At 54.4% G+C, this 17,864-nt stretch overlaps 2 protein-coding genes across 9 annotated transcripts in view; one reads left to right on the top strand and one right to left on the bottom strand.

Annotated features, from left to right (window-relative positions):
• Positions 1-17,864, top strand: part of LOC128818586 (potassium voltage-gated channel subfamily A member 2) — a 191,853-nt gene that overhangs the window by 91,641 nt on the left and 82,348 nt on the right. The window lies entirely within an intron of this gene.
• On the bottom strand, positions 997-9,477 carry RBM15 (RNA binding motif protein 15). 3 transcript variants are annotated; one of them, XM_053998019.1, is made up of 3 exons: positions 6,542-9,477; positions 5,987-6,222; positions 1,016-2,187 (listed from the first exon to the last, which is right to left on the bottom strand). In XM_053998019.1, the coding sequence occupies exon 1, from the start codon at positions 9,413-9,415 to the stop codon at positions 6,605-6,607; it is 2,811 nt and encodes a 936-aa protein (XP_053853994.1). In that variant the 5' UTR covers positions 9,416-9,477; the 3' UTR covers positions 1,016-2,187; positions 5,987-6,222; positions 6,542-6,604. The 3 variants fall into 3 exon arrangements, 2 of the variants coding, with proteins under 2 accessions (XP_053853994.1, XP_053853996.1); XR_008440520.1 differs by lacking the exons at positions 5,987-6,222; positions 6,542-9,477 and adding an exon at positions 5,601-5,980 and having other exon boundaries at positions 997-2,187; XM_053998021.1 differs by lacking the exon at positions 5,987-6,222.

Raw genomic sequence — 17,864 nt, 5'->3', positions numbered from 1 at the left:
AAAGGAGATTCAGAGGTTGTATTTTAACAGCACCAGAAATACATTGCAAAAAATAGGAATTTTAACTACAGACACCAACTTCTAGAAGAAAAGGCATCTCCTGAGTCTCCCCTTTCCAATTCCCTTCCCTCATCACCAGCAATAGCTACAATTGCTCCCATTTACAACAAAAAACTTCATTTAAATTATTACACCAGCATCCCACAAACACAGACGATTTGCCAAATCATTGGCTTGGCTTTCCTTATCAACACATACAAATGATAAACACTATTCTGGGTTAAAGCAGTGTAAATTCAAGCAGTTCATGAAGTCAAAATAACAGCTCCAGCTTGCCAAGCTGAGAACATGTAGCTTTATGTGCACGGCCCTGTTTCTTAACGGGACACCCCAACAAACTGGGAAGCACATCCAAGAGTCGGCTCCTTCTCCCCCATTCCCGAGTGGGTGGAGCAGCACGGTGACTGAAGAAACCACAATTAGTAAGCATTAATAAACTGGAGAATCAAGACAACAAAAGGCGAACAACAATCTTCTTTTACATTACAACTCAGTCCAACCTCTTCCAGCCCCTTACCTGTTTTAGGGATTTACACAGCGCTTTGCCCCGGGAACAGACACCTTGCAGAGCACAACCACAGCATCCGTCGGCTGAGAGGCATCTGCAGCCTAGCAAAGATCCTGCCCGGCTGCAGGGGGTTATCCATGGAAGTTAAAAGTATGTCAAGGCAAACAGGGCAAGCGTTCAAGGTGTCTTCATGGCACGCCACAGGAATTCTACCACGAGCACAGCATGGGAGCTCCTGAAGCCGACGACGCAGCAGTGGCAGCTTCCTTTCGACGGCCGCGGTCCTCAGGCGCGCCCCGAAGTCTCCTGCAGCAAACACGGAGTTGTGCTCCTGCACGGGAACAGCTTTCCAAAGCTCAGGAGCCCCCGGGACAGGAGAACTACAGCACACAACGTTTTTCGGGCCGCCTCCGGCTGTTCCTCTCCCCGTCTGCACTACACCGGGAGCGACTGCACGGAGCGCGCGGCGGGGCCGGGACGCGAGCAGGGCACATGCACATCCGAGGCGTGTGGAACCAATGGCTTCAAAACCGGTCAAAATAAGGCACTGAGACACCACGCAAAGGTTTAAATTACCGCCTCCAGCTCTCAGGAACTCTTCATCCATTCAGCACTAAACCCACAACTGCTGAAAAGCCCCTGGAGATGGAGGAGCGCCTCGCGTACGGCAGGAAAGGCTTTATTAACAGCATTTAAACACTTTTAAGGACTCATTTCTCTTTTTCTTTTGGCAATTTTGGTGCAAAGGTTTTACGTGCAAGATTCAAAGCAATTTCAAAACTTTTTTTCTTCAAAATTAAAAAAAAAAAAAACCAAGAATCAAAACTAAAGGCAAACATGTTGGGTGAACAAAATAAATCAGAAACTTAAAATTCAGGAACTCCGGCTCTTCCAACCAGCGAAGCCCCAGACTTGGCCACCGTTCCGAGGCGCAGGGTGGTGCTTCCCTGCTTCTTGCATGCCAGCAGCAGCACCGCTGCCCCGTCCCGCTGAGGAGAAACGCAGCAAGTGACCCCTTTTTCACTGCAAACACGGGGGCCACAGCAAGGCCATCAGATACAATTCTTCTGACTGGTACCACAGGTCGATCAACGCAAAGTGTCGGTGCTCTCCCTGCTTCTTGCTCAAGACCCACAACTATCAGCTCAATTGGGCAGCAGCAGCAGGAACCCCTCTGCTGCCAACACAGGGGCCAAACGTTTGTCGTCAATTCACTTCCAGGCAGAAAAACCATTTTCCTCAAAAGAAACAATTTATTTAGAATGAAACAAAATCAGCTCAACTGTGAGCGCATGTTTGAGTGACAGCTACTTTTAAGCTGTGTGAGCCATAAAAAGGGTATTCCTTTACTTTTCCAGCAATCTTGTGTACACAGCACAAAGCAAAGAGGTCATTTTTTTTTCCACTTAAAACACGGGCATTGGCATCACAATAGCAGATACACAACTTTTTTTTTTTTTTAAAGCTGCCATTTTAGTAAAATGCACAAATACTAAACAGATAAGCTTTCTTCCACCAGGAGGCCCATGTAAATTCCACATAAGCCACAGCTTCTCTTCCCAAAGGTCCATTAGAGCTTGGTATCCCATGCGGTTGTCTTCTGCAGTCCACCAGATTTGCTTGCAGGAGGAAAAAAAAACGTTATTTCAATACAAATGTGTACACCAGATTTGGGTTTTTCCCCTCCCTACATTATACAGATGAACATAAAGAGCTACGAGGCCTTTCTGGATATTCTACTTGGACTTCAAAAAGCACCAATACCACCCATGGGCACGAAACCTCGGAATGAAGTTGCCTTCTAGGGATAGATGCAAAACAAGTAGTGCAGGGCTTCTTTCTGGACCAGGATAAAACTAGGCTTACAGTACTGATGATTACTCAACTTGCAGTAACATTTGCTGGGGCACATCAAAATCATTAACCAGGAGAAAAACCAACCTAATTCTTGCTAATTCGGTTGACTTTTCTCACTGGGTATTTCCTGAAGGCAACTTATCAACAAAACCATGAAATGTAGTGTTACACAGCTCTTTTGCTCTCGTTCTGCTGCGCAGTTCTAACAGCAGACAATGCCAATATTAAAAGGTCAAATCAAAGACACGCCCAATATAATTTAAAATTGTTACTATTCAAGTCATATCTCCTTGCCATCGTTTTCACACAATCGGAACTGCGGGAAGATGAATATTCAATGAACCATTCTCTGCACCACCCGGTCTGCTTTAAGCCTGATACAAAAATCACCTCATCGTTCAGTCTATCAATCATTGGAATATCTGTCCTTCAGTGCTATGAAGAAATAAACAGAGAGACAAAGGGGAAAGAACCCCAAAAGCTCTAGAGCCACACGGCAACCATTTCTTCCCCTCTGGGCACACAGCACTCCCCAGGAGCGCTGCCCTCAACACTGTTTTGCTTAGAGCCAGGAACTACCATTTTCCAAGGCATTTTTCCCTGAGTCCTCAGAGTTTTTGAACTTGTCTTCACAATTTTGATTCATTCCTCCTCCCCATTAATACCTCAGGCCTTTCACCTCAGTTACCATCAACCAGAGGGTTCCCAAACCCACACAAGAAATTAAAACTCATTCTTCATAAAACTTGGCTCTCCATAGAGGCCAAGAAAGTTGTCACCAAAATATTCCATCTTTAACATCCTTGTAGGAAATAAAAGAGAGAGAAGGCAAAGTTTCTCTGCTTGGCAATAATGCCCTTTTCTCTCTGGGAGGCTGACAAGGATGTGTTGGTATTTGTGCCCCTAAAACCTCTGGATTGAGGATAACCTCGGTGTTCCCGTGGCAAACAAAGCCACTGGCCGGGGGCCAAGGAAGTTGCGCAAAGTTTCCAATTGAAAGAAATAAACAACAAACTAAAATCTCAAACAAAACAACGAGTCATTTGAGGTTCTTTCCCCAAAGCATAAAGCACAAGGATGAAATGATTCAGGAAAAGGACATCCTTTTTCCAGGCTAATTCAACACACTAATGAAATAGAAGAACATCAGCTGCACACAAGGTCGGGAGAGAATACTGAGCTCTCGCCACAGCAATGTAATGCCAGACACGAGGAGAGAGCCAACAACTGCTACATCTGGTTTGCTCTACACACAGTGGTATCACCCACAGGCTTCTAAACCTTGAGGCCTGGCTAAGCCAACTTCAGTGGACAGTTACTCCAATGGGGAACACCTCAGACCAAGGAGGAAAGCACAGCCCGCCCAGCCGCACCGGCCGGGATGGCAGCACGGGAATTCAGTGCCGGCAAAAAAAAAGCTTTCCAAGTTTTGCCACAAGAACCCTCAAAGGGTGTTAAAATCCTTGCTTACAAAACAGAGCAGCAACCACAAATAAACCAGATTCAAAGAAGCAGGTGCTCCATTAAATAAGGAACCAGAAAACCTGGAGTCAAACACGGCCTCGCCTGTTCCTTCTTGCCCTCCAGCACAGCACAGCACAATTTCACAGCCAGTGGCAGGTGGAACCAAGAAAACTCCAGGGTGATTTCCCAAGGGAAAATGGAAGTGCACCTAACATGCTCTTCCCAAAAGGCTTCCCAAACCAAGCTGGCTTTGACAAGCTATGTTGACCCCAAGTTTTATGGGTTTTTAAGCAGGTGCCTCTGCGGATCAGTGGAACAAATGCTGCTCTCAGTGTCCAACACAAATTTAGTGCTTTTTCCCCCCAGTTTTGGGCAGATTTAAATTCCCAGCTGTTTAAGTCTCTTTCCTAGAAAAATCTTACAAGTAATTTCTGTCAGATGACAGAAATCTCCCAGAAAACTCCCTCTGAATGCAAGCAGCACTTGCAGCATTGATCACCTACTGACACACAACAGGCACCTGCTCCAATTAAAACATTCTTTGCAATAAGTGGTAAACACGCTGTATCTTCTTAAACACAGTGATTTGCATTTCTGGTGTGATTCCCAAAAATTCTCGTTGTTAATAGTAAGCTGAACAGCTGAATTCTGCCATCTCTTACATTCACATTGAAGGGCAACCCAGAAATCCTGGATTTTACTCTCAAATTTAAGAGCATTAAATGAGGCTTTCACCTTTTCATTCAGAAAGAAAAGTAGCTATAAAAAACAAAATCTGTGTTTAAGAGATGCTGCCACATTGGAATTCTCAGTTCACCACAATGTTTGGGATGCTGGGTCCACTCATTCTGGGCAGAGAGAGGAATCAAAGCCCTCTTAAACCACAGCCCTCTCTGACAAGTGGTGCAGTAATAAAAATTCCTATTTTTGTGACAGAAACTCAAGCAAGTTCAGTTACACCCAAAAAATACATTCAAGACATTTCCGCCTTCATCTCCTATTTGCATCCTATTCCACACTTTGAATTTGATTTTTGCCATGCAAGTTGCAAGAGAAATCAACTCATGCCTGTAACAATTATCCAAGGAATCTACTGGAGCATGGACCGAGCGAGGCAGCGTCGCTTCTCCATTGCCCAAATCCCTGAAAACATGGCTAAGTGCAAGATTACATTCTGGGTTTAAGTGCAAGATTACAATTTTAGGGCCTGTAAAGAGATACAGTGAGATTTACACCTCAGTTTAGAAGCTGCTGCACCATCCTTTTGGTTGTTATACACAGTATCATGGAATTAGATCACATCAGGGATTGAGATCCCTTCTCCCCTCCTAAATGCCTGAATTACCAAAGGTGGCTGAGACAGCTGGAGAAAAGTGCCCAATGATTGGGGAAAAATAAGAAAAAATTAACTTTTGTTCTTTGAAAAAAAAAAAAAAAAACAACCTGCAAACTGTTTCATCCTTGAATCACAAGAACAAGAGCTCAAACCTCAGTATCTCGGAGTATTTTTAATATTTCTCCAGGATGCTAAAACCACTTTACTCCAGGTGCCCATGATAAACCTCATGTAATGCCCAGTGCACACTGTACCTGAAAAGTCCCTAGCAGACAGCAGTTCCTTGCTATTAACAAAGAGGTAAAACGTTAATGAGAACTTTAATGTAATTAAATTATCACAGAATGAAAAGCATCTCTGGAGAGAAGCACTTACTTGCTCAGTTTGCATTGTGGAACCAAACCCCACTGAACCTGCAACTCTTGGAAAATAAAACAAAACAACAACAAAAAAAAAAGGCAGTAAAACCAAAACCCCACAATATAACTCGAGTTCTCCTTAAAGCACCTCCTTGTTTCCTGCACACCAGAGTGAGCACAAGACATTCGTGGTTTGCAACAAAGTCCTCAGCTCTTGACCAAACCTAGTCACTGCTACAAACCCAAAGTGCACATATGGGATACACCAGGAAATCAGGGAAATGCACCTGTTAAAAAGCCCAGTTTCAGTGCATGCACCTGGGGGGGCTGGATGAAAAAGGAATCCCTTTCCAAAAAGGAATTCAGTGTTCTGCTGTGTACCCGAGAGCAGCTGCTGCTCACCTGAAAAACGTCGACCTTGAGCCACGCGACTCAACGGGGAAACCACTGCGGCTCCCGAGGGAAGGGATCCCACGGGCCCAAGGGCCGCTGGCCTGAGGCCCACACGGAATTTCAAGGACTCAAAAGAGGAGGTGACACCAGTCTGTAATTAAAGTATGGATTTCCATCTCCACTGAGTGCTTTAAATCTGGTCTGTTCGGTTTGGAGCTCTCCCGAGGACGAGCTCTTGGGACTTGCTTTAAAATACATGAAATGACAAAAGGACATGAATCTAAATTAAGAAGACAGGAGTTTTTCTTCCCCCCCCCCCCCCCCCCCCCCCCCGTTTTTATTATTTTTCTATTTTCTGTAAATCAAAGCAGGCTGAGCCTCCCTGCTGTCCCCACTGATAGGGAATTCTCAAAATATCCTATTCACGCTACTCCTAACCAACCTCTCTGGCTTCTATCTTTATAGAAAAATGTAGTAACAGAAAATCGGCCTGGGAAAGTCACCTACAAACAAAGATCTATTTAAAATAACAACAGGGCTGGCTAAGGCTGTATCCCATAGCACCTGGCACACGCTGGAGGGGCTGCATGGAGGAGTAGGCAGGGTTGGGAACAGAACACGAGGGCCTTAGGATGCCCCACGGACAATGATCATGACCAGATAGTCGTCCTCTGATTTGGCCAACGCCTTGGCCGTGGAGTCCAGGAACTGCTGGGAGAAGTCGCAGGGCGGAAAGGCGTGCAGGACCCCGCTGTTCTCCTTGTCTTTGTTCCCCCCCACAGGGAGGCTGATCACCCCAGCAGCCTGCTTTTGCTTTAGGTAGGACACCAGATTCCTGAGCGGCCTCTGCGTGGAGGTGGTGGCGGCCTCGGCAGCTCCGGCTGCGGAGCGGTTGTCTGAGGCGCCGGGCACGGCCAGAAGGATGGCGTATCCATTGGGACCCGCCACCTTGATGCGCCGGTTGACCTCGTCCAACTTGGGCTGGTCCAGACGGAGACGTTGGGTGATCTTGAGCTGAGCCACTTTCCCCCCAGTCGCTCCCTCCACGAGGAGGCTGCTGGCGACTCCGAGGTCCCCCTGGAGCAGGTGCATGTTGGACGGGAAGTTGCTGTTCTTCAGCAGGAGCATCCCCTGCCAAGCCAGGCACAGTTTGGGCGCTGCCCCGGCCTGCGCTGCCCCATCCTGCTGCTGTTTCTGGGGAGGAGGTTTGAGCCGGGAGCCTCCGCCACCTCCCTCCGCCGCCCGCTCGTCCTTTTTGGCCGGACTTTTGCACTCCTGGGCGGCAGCGGCGGCGCGATGCTTGCGCTCCCGCTCTGCGGAATTCTTGCGGTCGCGCTTTTCGTTCTGCCCCCGCTCCAGGCTGCCCCGACGGGACTCCCGGACGGGGGAAGGTCGCTCCAAGAGGAGCAAGCGGGATGAGCGCTCAGGGTCACTACTGTAACGCTCCCGGCCTCCGAGCAGCTCGGGGCTGCGGTCCGGGGGAGAGGTTGTGGCCAAGCAGTGGCGCTTTCGGGAGGAAGAGGAGCGCTCGCTGTCAGGGGAACGGTCCAAGTGCCGGCCTCCATCCTCCGCCAGTCTCCGTTTCCTAGGCTGATCCCTACTGCTACTGCCCAGCTCCCTCTCCCCGCGGTCCCGCTCCAAGGACCACCCATCCCGGCGGCGCTCCAGGCTTTCCAGTGGGTCATAGGCAGCTGCCCGATTACTCCGGTCCCGCACAGGGGGCGGCGGGGGCACCCACTCTGTCTCAGGATAAAGGTCTCTGTCACGGTCTCTATAGAGCAACGGTGGCGTCCTGTCCCGGGCCCCCCGGAGAGGGTCGGGGGGGGCTCCCCGGTGAGCCCCAAAAGCAGCCGCCTCCGCCACAAGCTCGTAATGAGCCGGGGGCGGCAAGGGCAGGGGCTGCAGGTAGGGCTGCTGGTACCGATGCTCCGTGTCGGCAAAGTCTACGCGGAGCCGGCGATCCGGCCCCCCCAGGGGGAACCCCCGCATGTGGGTGCAGGCTGCCTGCGCCGCGTCCAGGCTCTCGTACTGGATATAGGCCCAGGAATCCCCTTTGCGGTAATCGATCGTGCGGATGGTGCCAAACCGATCAAACTCCCTGGCCAGGGCGGCCAGGGGCACCCAGGGCCCCAGGCCGCCCACCCAGAGCCGGGTGGTCGGGGTGGCTTTCCCGTACCCGATCTTGATGGGGTTGCGCAGCAGCACCTTCCCTGACATGGCCAACTTGGCCCGGTGCGCCATGTCCAGATTCTCAAACTTAAGAAACCCATAGGTGCTGGTCTGCCCACGCCCCGGCCTCTTGATGTCCACCTCAGTGATGACCCCAAAACGGTCGAACGCTCGCCGCAAGTCCGACTCGCTCACGGTGATGTCCAGGTTGCCCAGGAACAGCGTGCGGTTGGCTCTCTGGTCATCCTCAGGGCTGATCTCCTCCTCAGTGGCCGCTCCGGCACCTCCTCCTCCACGGAATCCCCCGGCCGCCGCCACGCCGGCCACGCGCTCCAGCCCGTAGGCCGGCCGCACCCGCGCCTCGTAGAAGCCGCCATAGTCCCGCTCCCTCTCCAGCTCCCTCGGCAGCGGCGGCGGCGGGAGCCGGCCCAGGGCGAGCTGCTGCAGCCGGTAGTCCCGGTACCCCAAAGCTCCGCCGCTGCCCGCGGGGGACAGCGCCCGCTGCGCAGCCCCGGCCGGCGGGTGCCGCACGGCGGCCGCCACCGCCCCGACCGCCGCCGCGCCGTAGGGAGACTCCTTGTCCAGCAGCGCCGGGGAGCGGCTGCTGCGCCGGCGGCCGCCGCCTCCGCCGACATAGACGGCCTCGATCTTCAGCGGGCGGTCGTAGAGCACGAGGCGGCCGCGGGCGTGCTTGGCGGCGCGCGCGTCCTCGGGCCGGCGGAAGTTGACGAAGGCCACGCGCTCGTCGGCGGCGCCCGCGCCGGGCGGGAGCCGGCTGATCTTGACGCTCACGTCGCCGAAGCGCTTGAACTCGTGGAAAAGCCCGTCCTCCACCGCCTCGTCGCTCAGCGCCGAGCCCAGCTCGCTGATCTTCAGCGTCTTGTACTCGCCGCCGCCCGGCTCCGACGAGGAGGAGGAGGAGGAGGCGGCGGCGGCCGCTCGCGATTCACCGCCGCGGCTGCTGCTGCTTCGCGACGCCTCCGTGGATTTACCGCTGTAGCCGTGCCGGCCCCCGCCGCCCGCGGCCGCCGCCGAACCGGTCTCGTACTCGCGGCTGCCGGCGCGGCCGCCCTTGTCCGCGTGGGCGCCGCGCCGGCCGCTCCCGCTGTTGCTCTCGCCGGACGCCGCCGCCGCTTTCCCGCCGTTGGAGCCTCCGCCGGACGAGCCGCTCGGCTTCTTGCTGCCGCGCGAGGAGGAGGAGGAGGACGCCGAGTCCTCGCCGCCCCGGGAGCGCTTGGCCTTGGCGGGCGAGCGCTCCTTGCCCTTCATGGCGGCGGCGGCCGCGCTCCCGCCGGGCCTCCCCGACCGCCCCGCTCACGCACCCGCCGCCATCTTGGGAGCCGCGCCGGCAGCGCGCGCCGCCCCCCCCGCGCCCATTGGCTGCCCGGGGCGGTGCCCTCGCCCATTGGCTGCCGCTGCGGGTGTGCTCCGCCCACCTCCTGGCTCTGCGCGTTCCCATTGGCCCGCTGCGCTGTCGGTCTGCCAGCCAGCCCCGTGCTCCCGCGGGGGGGGCGGGAATTGCCGCCGTCGCGCGCCTCCCAGCCCCGCTCGCTCATTGGGCAGTTAGAAAGGGCGCGGCGATCTCATTGGACGGTCGTACCTGTCAATCGTGGCTGTTCAACCACGGGAGGATTTTCGCTGTCCATTGAACGATGGGCCGAACTTAGCTCCGCCTTCTGATTGGCTCTCCTCCCTGCCAGTTACAATAATCGCTCTGCGGCCCCGCCCCGCCCTTTGCCATTGGCTCTCTCGCTTAGAGGTGGGTTCCCATCGTATCTCTCAAAATCTCGCGAGTTGCTCTGTCCCCACCCCATTTCCTCATTGGTCACTAGTCAACACATCGCACTGATCTGATTGGCTGATCCATACGCCGCTCACGAAGGATCGCGCCCTGCCCCCAAACTCCGTTCCTTGTTTATCATTGGGCGAGAAAACGTCCCCAGGCGTCTGATTGGGTGCATGCAGGCAGAGTGCTGATTGGCTAGCACAAAAATCAATCAGGCTTTTTCTGGCTCCGATTGGTCGCCGCGGGGAGGGGGGCGGTCCCCGGCGGAGCTCGCGGTGCGGCGGCGCCTGAGGGCTCAGAGCGCGGCTGGCGGTGGTGAGGGGCGGAGGTGCGCCAGTGCTCCCTGTGCCTGCCCTCAGCCCGCCAGTGCACCCACCGGGCTGGGCTGAGCCCACCGCGGGGCGAGAGGAGGAGCTCGGCTGCATTCAGTGCCTGTCTCACCCTCTCCGTTTCCTTGTGCGTGTCCGCATGAGGGAATGCAGGGAAGCGCTCCCGGCGGCTGCGGCCGGGCCCGCGCTGCTCTGCCGGGTGTGGAGCCCTGCGTAGCTGCAGGGACTGTCTCGGAGCACGGGCACTCCTTGCTCCGGGCCAGGAAACCGCTTGAGATATTTCCCATTCAAAGCTTCACATCCTGACACGTTCCTGCTCTCACCAGCAGTCCCATGTTTCCTTGGGCAGTTGGAGCTCGGAGGGTCTCGGAGATGAGGAAGAGGTTTGGGTTAGGTGTGAGGTGAGGAGGCCTCGGAGTCAGGGAATCCCAGCTCCTGTGGAGCGCCTCTAATCGCTGTGTTTTGTGAGGATCCCTCCATAATCCCTGTGTTTTGTGAGGTTCCCTCCATAATCTCTGTATTTTGTGAGGATCCCGCTGCCACCTGGGGCCCTGGGAGCTTCCTGTTCTTTCTCCTGCTCTGCCTGTGGGAAATGTGAGGAGAAAGCTGGAGCAGGGCTGGGTCCCTCAACCGTGCTGGAACTGCTGCCCCTGCATCCTACAATCATATAAATCATCCCCCTAAACGCCAATTTTCCCCAATAAAACCGTAATTTCAGCAGCCAAACAAATTTCACCCTCAACCCTCCAATTTCACAACCAAGCTGGATTCCTCCAACCCCCAATTTCACACTCCAAACCTTCGTGTCAGCCCCTCTAAACCCTCACTTCTCCACCCAAACCTGAAATTCATCCCCCAAGCTTTAATTGTCCTGCCTAAGCTCTGATTTCACACCCCAACCCCAATATAATTTCTCCAAACCCCAGTATAACCCCCCCTATTCCATCCTTCAAACCCCAACTTCATGCTCATTTCACCCCTAAATCCTAATTTCATCCCCTGTAACCTAATTGCACCCACCAAACCTACATTTCATTCTCCCAAACCCTAATTCCCACATCCCAAATCCTGATTTCTTCCCCCAAGCACGAATTTCACCCCACCAGATCCTGTTATTAATCCTAAACCCCTATTTTCATCCCCTAAACATTAATTTTGTGCCAACAAGCCCTAATTTCACCCCAGCATATTCCAATTTGATCCCATCAAACCCTATTTTCACCCTCCAAACTCCAATTTCACCCCCACAACTGCAATTTCACTTCCAAATATCAATTTCACCCCACCAAACCACAGCTTTATCCTCTCAAACCCCAATTTCACCCTCCAAACTGTAATACCATTCCACAAACCCCCAGTTTCACCCTCCAAACCTCAATTTCACTCTCCAAACTCTTAGTTTCACCTTCTAAACCTCAATTTCACCCCACCAAACCCCAGTTTACCCCCCAACCCCCAATTTCACTCTCCAAACTTAGTTTCACCTTCTAAAGTCCAATTTCACCCCACCAAATCCCAGTTTTACCCCACCCCCCAATTTCATTCTCCAAACTCTTAGTTTCACCTTCTAAAGTCCAATTTCACCCCACCAAACCCCAGTTTGATCCTCCCAACCCCCAGTTTCTCCCTCCTAATTGCTATTTTCATTCCTCAGGGCTAACTGGAGAATTATCCCATCATTCTTGTTGTCTGCCATCTAAACACATCGAAGTCCAGCAGCTCCTGAGCAGGAATTCTCTGGAGCTGCTCTGGAGTGGGAAGGACTCCATGGAAAACTGTGATGCTCCAGCTCCTCTGGAGCATGTTTGACAATCCCAGCGCAAGTGGCTGGAAGTCAGGAGAGCAGGAGGTACGATGTTCCCTCACTGGGTGCAGTGCCCTCATATCTCTGTGTTACCCCACAGAAATCTGATGGCTCCCAGGAGTTAATCCAGCACAGGGAGGATGGAATGGGATTGTTTTAGCAGAGGCTGTTAGTCTGTGGCTGTCCCTGCCCTGTCATCTTCTGGGGACAGAGGCTCCTGAAGTCCTGGGAGGGTTTCAGTGGTGGGTGAATGGCTGATTGTGAAATCAGTCAAGGTTGGAAAAGCCTTCCAAGACCATCGAGTCCCAGCTGTGCCAAATCCCCACCTTGTCCCCAGCCCAGAGCACTGAGTGCCACATCCAGGTGTTCCTTGGACACCTCCAGGGATGGGCACTCCAAACCTCCCTGGGCAGCCCCTGCCAAGGCCTGCCCACCCTTTCCATGGAGAAATTCCTGCTGATGTCCAGCCTGACCCCAGCCTGAGGCCGTTTCCTCTGCTCCTGTCCCTGTTCCCTGGGAGCAGAGCCCGACCCCCCCAGCTGTCCCCTCCTGTTCTGCAGGAGTTGTACAGAGCCAGAAATTCCCCCTGAGCCTGCTTTGCTCCAGGCTGAGCCCTTTCCCAGCTCCCTCAGCCTCTCCTGGTGCTCCAGACCCTTCCCCAGCCCTGTTCCCTTCCCTGGACACGCTCCAGCCCCTCAATGTCCTTCTTGTCACGAGAAACCAAAACTGACCCCAGGTGAGGCCTCAGCAGTGCCAAGAACAGAGGGACAATCACTGCCCTGGGCCTGCTGGACACACTGCTCCTGAACCAAGGCAGGTGCCTTCAGCCTTGTTGCTCCCCTGGGCACACCTGGGCTCATGTCCAGCAGCTGTCACCAGCACCCCCAGGTTCTTTTCCAGCTTTCCAGCCACTCTGCCCCTGGCCTGGAGTGTTCCAAGGGGCTGTTGTGATCCGAGGGCAGAACCCAGCACTTGGCCTTGTTGACACTCAGCCCATGGATCCAACCTGTTCAGATCCCTCTGCAGAACCTTCTTGCCCTCCAGGAGATCCACAGATCCACTCAACTTGGTGTTGTCTGTGCACTGAAAAGGGTGTCCTTGACCCCCTTATCCAGATCGTGGATAAAGAGACTAAACAGGACCAGCCCCAGTCCTGAGGCCTGGGGAAGCCCACTAGCAACTGGCTGCAAGTGGATGTTGAATCACAGGATCCCAGACTGGTTTGGAAAAGACCTTCAAGCCCCATCCACTGCCACATCCTGCCATGGGCAAGGACACCTACCACTACCACTTGCTCCAAGCCCTGTCCGACCTGGCCTTGGGCACTGCCAGGGATGGAGCAGCCGCAGCTGCTCTGGGCACCCTGTGCCAGGGCCTGCCCACCCTCACAGGGAACAATTCCTTCCCAATATCCCACCTAACCCTGCCCTGTGGCAGTGGGAAGCCATTCCCTCTTATCCTGTCCTACCAGTCCCTTGTCCCAAGTCCCTCTCCAGCTCTCCTGGAGTCCCTTTAGTCTCTGGAAGGGGCTCTGAGGTCTCCCCGCATCCTTCTCTTCTCCAGGCTGAGCATTCCCAGCTCTCCCAGCCTGTCTCCATGGTGGATATGCTCCAGTTCTTTCAACAACTTCATGGCCTGCTCTGGACTCCTCCAACAGCTCCCAACATCCTTCTAATGTTGGGGGCAGCAGAACTGGATGCTCCATGATATTTAAGTACAGACCTTGGAGTGACAGGAATTGTGTTTGGAACATACCCCGAGCTTCTGAAACTGAGATTCTTCTGTGGAACAACCTGAACCCAGCAGAGCCAGACCTGTGGTGGCTCAGGAGCTCGGTGTGTGTGGATCATCGTGGGGAAGCTGAGGGACACAGATGCAGTTGGGTGGATGTGATCAGATGAAGTGACACAAAGATGTGTGCGGGAGGAGCCGCGGCCGATCTGTGGATCTGTCACAGGGCTTGTCCCAGCTGCTGCTCCTGGCTGGATCCAGCTGCTTCCCACAGAGACACAGCTGAAGGATAAAGCTCAGGCATTATGGTTTCCCTCTGGAAAAGTTGTTATTCTGTCAAGGTGGTACTGTTTGACAGCAATACCTCCCTTCCAGAGCTGCTAGAAAGGGTTTTGGAGGCCAGGTTAGAGTTGACTGAGGAATGAGACGCAGCAGGCAGCATATTTTAGGGAGCAGAATATCCCAATGTACAAGAAGAAAGCATCACTGCAGTCTGGATCAGATGCCCCCACATCCCATGCAGAGATCCTCCCCCTCCAGCTCCTTGCTGCATCTCCGATTGTGTCTATAGGATTATGGAACCACAGACTGGTTTGGGTTGGTGGAACCTTAAAGCTCATCTCCTTCCACCCCCTGCCGTGGGGAGGGGCACCTTCCACTAGCCCAGGTTGCTCAGAGGAGCTGAGGAATCTCTCAATGAGGTGAGAGAAAAGTGCACAGAAAACCATAATGTGCCATATTTCAGCTTCATCTGAAATTTTTTAGTTACATCTGGTAAAACCTGGCACAGCTCCATCCGTGGCTGAAGAAGAAATGCATCACGTTAACAACAAATGATGGAGACTTCTGTCTCCAAGGTCCTCTCCTCTTCCCAATGGTGCCTGGGATTGGGAGAGAAAGACAGGGATTAAAATTCCTCAGCAGATGAGTCACAGGGTAAAAGACACCTTGGGGGGGAGCACTGGGCCACATCACCACAGGAACGGGGCCCTCCTGATAGACATTTTATCTGATTTCACTCCTCCTGAACTGCTCCTTCCAAGGGGAGACTTCTCCTCCTGGATTTTTCCACCTCCGCATCAGCTGCTGGTGATGTGGATCTCTGTGGATCTGCATGGATCTCTGTTTGGCAGCACTGGTGTGTTTTGGAGCAGGTTTGGTGCTGGGAAAAGGCATCACAGCACTGGGAAGGAGCTCTGGAGAGGATCACGTTTGTCAGGCAATGAAAAACGATCTGGCACAAGCAGGAATCTTCCCCTGGGCCCAGGCTGGAGAAGGAGCTCTGTGCTCTGCTCTGCCTGTGCTTAGATAAAAGTGTATGAATAATTCAGGTGCCAGATGGCCCTTGAGCCCCTGGCCTAGATCTAAACATCTAATTACAGCTGGTGTCCCTGGGACTTGGGCATCCAGGTCCCTCTGCAGAGCTGGGCTCATCCTGCAGGATACTTGGGTGTCGCAGAACCACAGAAATTGGCCATTTCCTGGGGAAGGAAAAAAAAAACAAAACCAAAAAAAAACAAAAAACCAACCCCCCAAAAAACATAATCTTGGGGTTTAACTGTGTGTTTTCCTTTCCAAACCCAGCTGGAGCAGATCGCAGAGGAGCAGGTGGGCCTGATGGGGGAGGAGATGCAGTGGGTTCCTTGGATGGATCCCAGAGCTCCCTCTCCGATCCCACAGATCCAGGCGGGCTCGCGAGCACCTCTGCTGGGGAGGCATTTGCCTGTTTGCAGTTTTGCATTCAGCCGAGCTGCCGAGATGTGCTCGTATCCCAGCTGGCTGTTGGAGACATGGAAATCCATTAGCTCCACTTAGGCGAGGCCACAAGAGCCCTCCCGGGAGCGGAGCTGCCACGCTCTCCGACCTGGAACCGAGGCACAGCTTCCCCTGGAATGGTGGCTGCGATCCCCGCAGTGGCCCGGACCTCGCCGTGGCCAGCAGAAAAGAAACTGGAGAACATCCACGCTGCGGGATGGTTTGGCAGCGAGCAGCGAGGCGGCACCTCGAGGAAAGACGGGAGGGAGCAGATTTCTCCCCGCAGCCGGGAAAGCGCTGCCCGGTTCTCGCTGCCCGGCGGGATGGGATGGAGACAGCTCAGGATTCCCCACCCTTGCCCGTGCCGCTGCCGGGTTAAACCTCTGCTAAAGCCAAGTTCGTGTTGCCATGAGCTCTGCTCAGCAGTTCCCGAGGGCTTTGGGTCCCCAAGCAGCGACTTCTGCGGAGCATCCTCAGCACCAGCAGCCCCCGACACCCCGCGGCTCCCCAGACTCGTGGCCCCGGGCATGCCGGGGCTCTGCCCGCAGAGCAGGGAGGGCAGAGCAGGGAAGAGCAGGGAAGAGCAGGGAAGAGCAGGGAAGAGCAGGGCAGGCAGCCCCTGCCCGTCCCTCTGCCGGCAGAGGGCAACGACGGCCCGTGAATTGTCGCGTCTGATCCGGCCCAGCCACCGCAGCCCAGCCCGAGACCCTCTGCCCTGGCTCCTCACCCTCCTCCGCTCCCTTTTCTTCTCCATTTCGTCTCTTTTCCTCCGCTGCGTGGGGAGGGCTCGAGTTTAATAAGTAATGAAGGAATTTATGGAGCCATTAGCACGGTAATTGTTCGCTTTCCACCTAATATTCAGAGATTAATGGAGAGGGAAGAATAAACCCCCAAAGTACAGGGAGAATTAAGGCAGGATCAGGGATTGCATTGCAGGGCCACATCCTTCTCTAAAGCCTGTGTCCTGAGGAGACCTAGTGCACGGACATGAACCCAGAATTCCAGAGCTTTGGGCACCCAGGGATCCCCCGTGCTCTTGGTCCCATTTCCCTCCCAGGGACTTGCTGAGAATGGCCCCACTCAGGACAGTGATGTCTGTACAGGATGGAGATACCTGATTTTGGGTGCCCTGCCCCGATCCCTCGTGGCCGGGCCCTGCGGCTCCTCCTGCAGGGATGCAGCCCGAGGAAGCCAAGTGGAGCCCTGGGAAGCTGCACACATCCACGGGCTTCAGGTGCTTTGGCTCTGCTCTGTCTCCGGTCCATCTGCCCCCTGCAAGCTGCTGCCTTTGCCTTCCAAGCGTTACCTGTGCTCAGAGGAGCCCAAATTTACATCCTGCTCCCTCACAGAGACTTCCACCGAGAGGCAGGGACCTGGTCCATCGCCACGCCGTGCCTCAGTTCCTCCCCGTGCTCAGGAGGAGCAGCAGGCCCCAGAAGGACTCATCTGTGCTCCCGCAGCGATCCTGGCAGGCAGGCGCCTTTAAACACTGGAGCCTCCTCTGGAGCCATTTCCATGTCACCACACGGTGACACGGCCAGGAATGACGGACGAGCTGGGGCTTGCTGGGCAGACACCAAACAGGTGGCAGCCCTGGAGGGGGCACATCACATAACCGTAAGTGCCCAAAACGACCCAAACACCACAGACTCCATCCCAGCCAGGGCTCTTGGCTGCCTTTGGCAAAGGATTCTCCTTGGATAGGGAGAGGAAGGGAAAATGGGGGAGACCCCCCCCACCCCCAGCCCTGATCTGAGCTATAACGTCACCGCTGCGTGTGACGTGTTTGCAGGACAAGTGGCACTTGCTCTGGGAGGGAGAGGCAGTGCTAAGGATGCTCTGAGGAGCCAGACAGCGAGACCAGCAGCGAGACCTGCGCCCTTCCCTGTGTCCCAGCGGGGAGGAACAAGGACACAGCCTGCGGCAAAAGACATTTTGCAACCATTTGCACAAGCAGCCGGGAAGGAAGGCGCTGGGCAGGAGCCTGTGGAGCACCCGGCACTCACACAGAGGGACGAAGGAGATGGCCCCAGGAGACAGCTCCATGTGCCAGCCAGCTCCAAGCACCTCACACCTCTCTTCCACACCTCTAAGGATCATCCCCATCTCCCTTTGTCTTCAGGGTGTCACGTCTGGCAGCTCTTCCCTGTGACAGGCTCCAGCCACGGGGGAGTGGAGCACGCCATGCTAACCAGCACGTCCTCCCCTGTCCCTGTCCTTGTCCCTGTCCCTTCAGGGCCTTGCCTGCAGCCCTGGAGGAGAACAGACCAAATCCTCCTGACACTTAGCTTTCTCTCCAACACCTTCCCAAGT

The sequence above is a fragment of the Vidua macroura genome, chromosome 24 (assembly GCF_024509145.1).
Source record: "Vidua macroura isolate BioBank_ID:100142 chromosome 24, ASM2450914v1, whole genome shotgun sequence".
In the NCBI taxonomy this organism is placed as follows: Eukaryota; Metazoa; Chordata; class Aves; order Passeriformes; family Viduidae; genus Vidua; species Vidua macroura.
The sequence above is the reverse complement of the archived record's forward strand: the minus strand, read 5'-3'. Positions and strand labels throughout refer to the sequence as shown.

Excerpts from the sequence above, each read along its gene's own strand:
- RBM15 (XM_053998019.1), bottom strand. The coding sequence starts at position 9,415 with ATGAAGGGCAAGGAGCGCTCGCCCGCCAAGGCCAAGCGCTCCCGGGGC.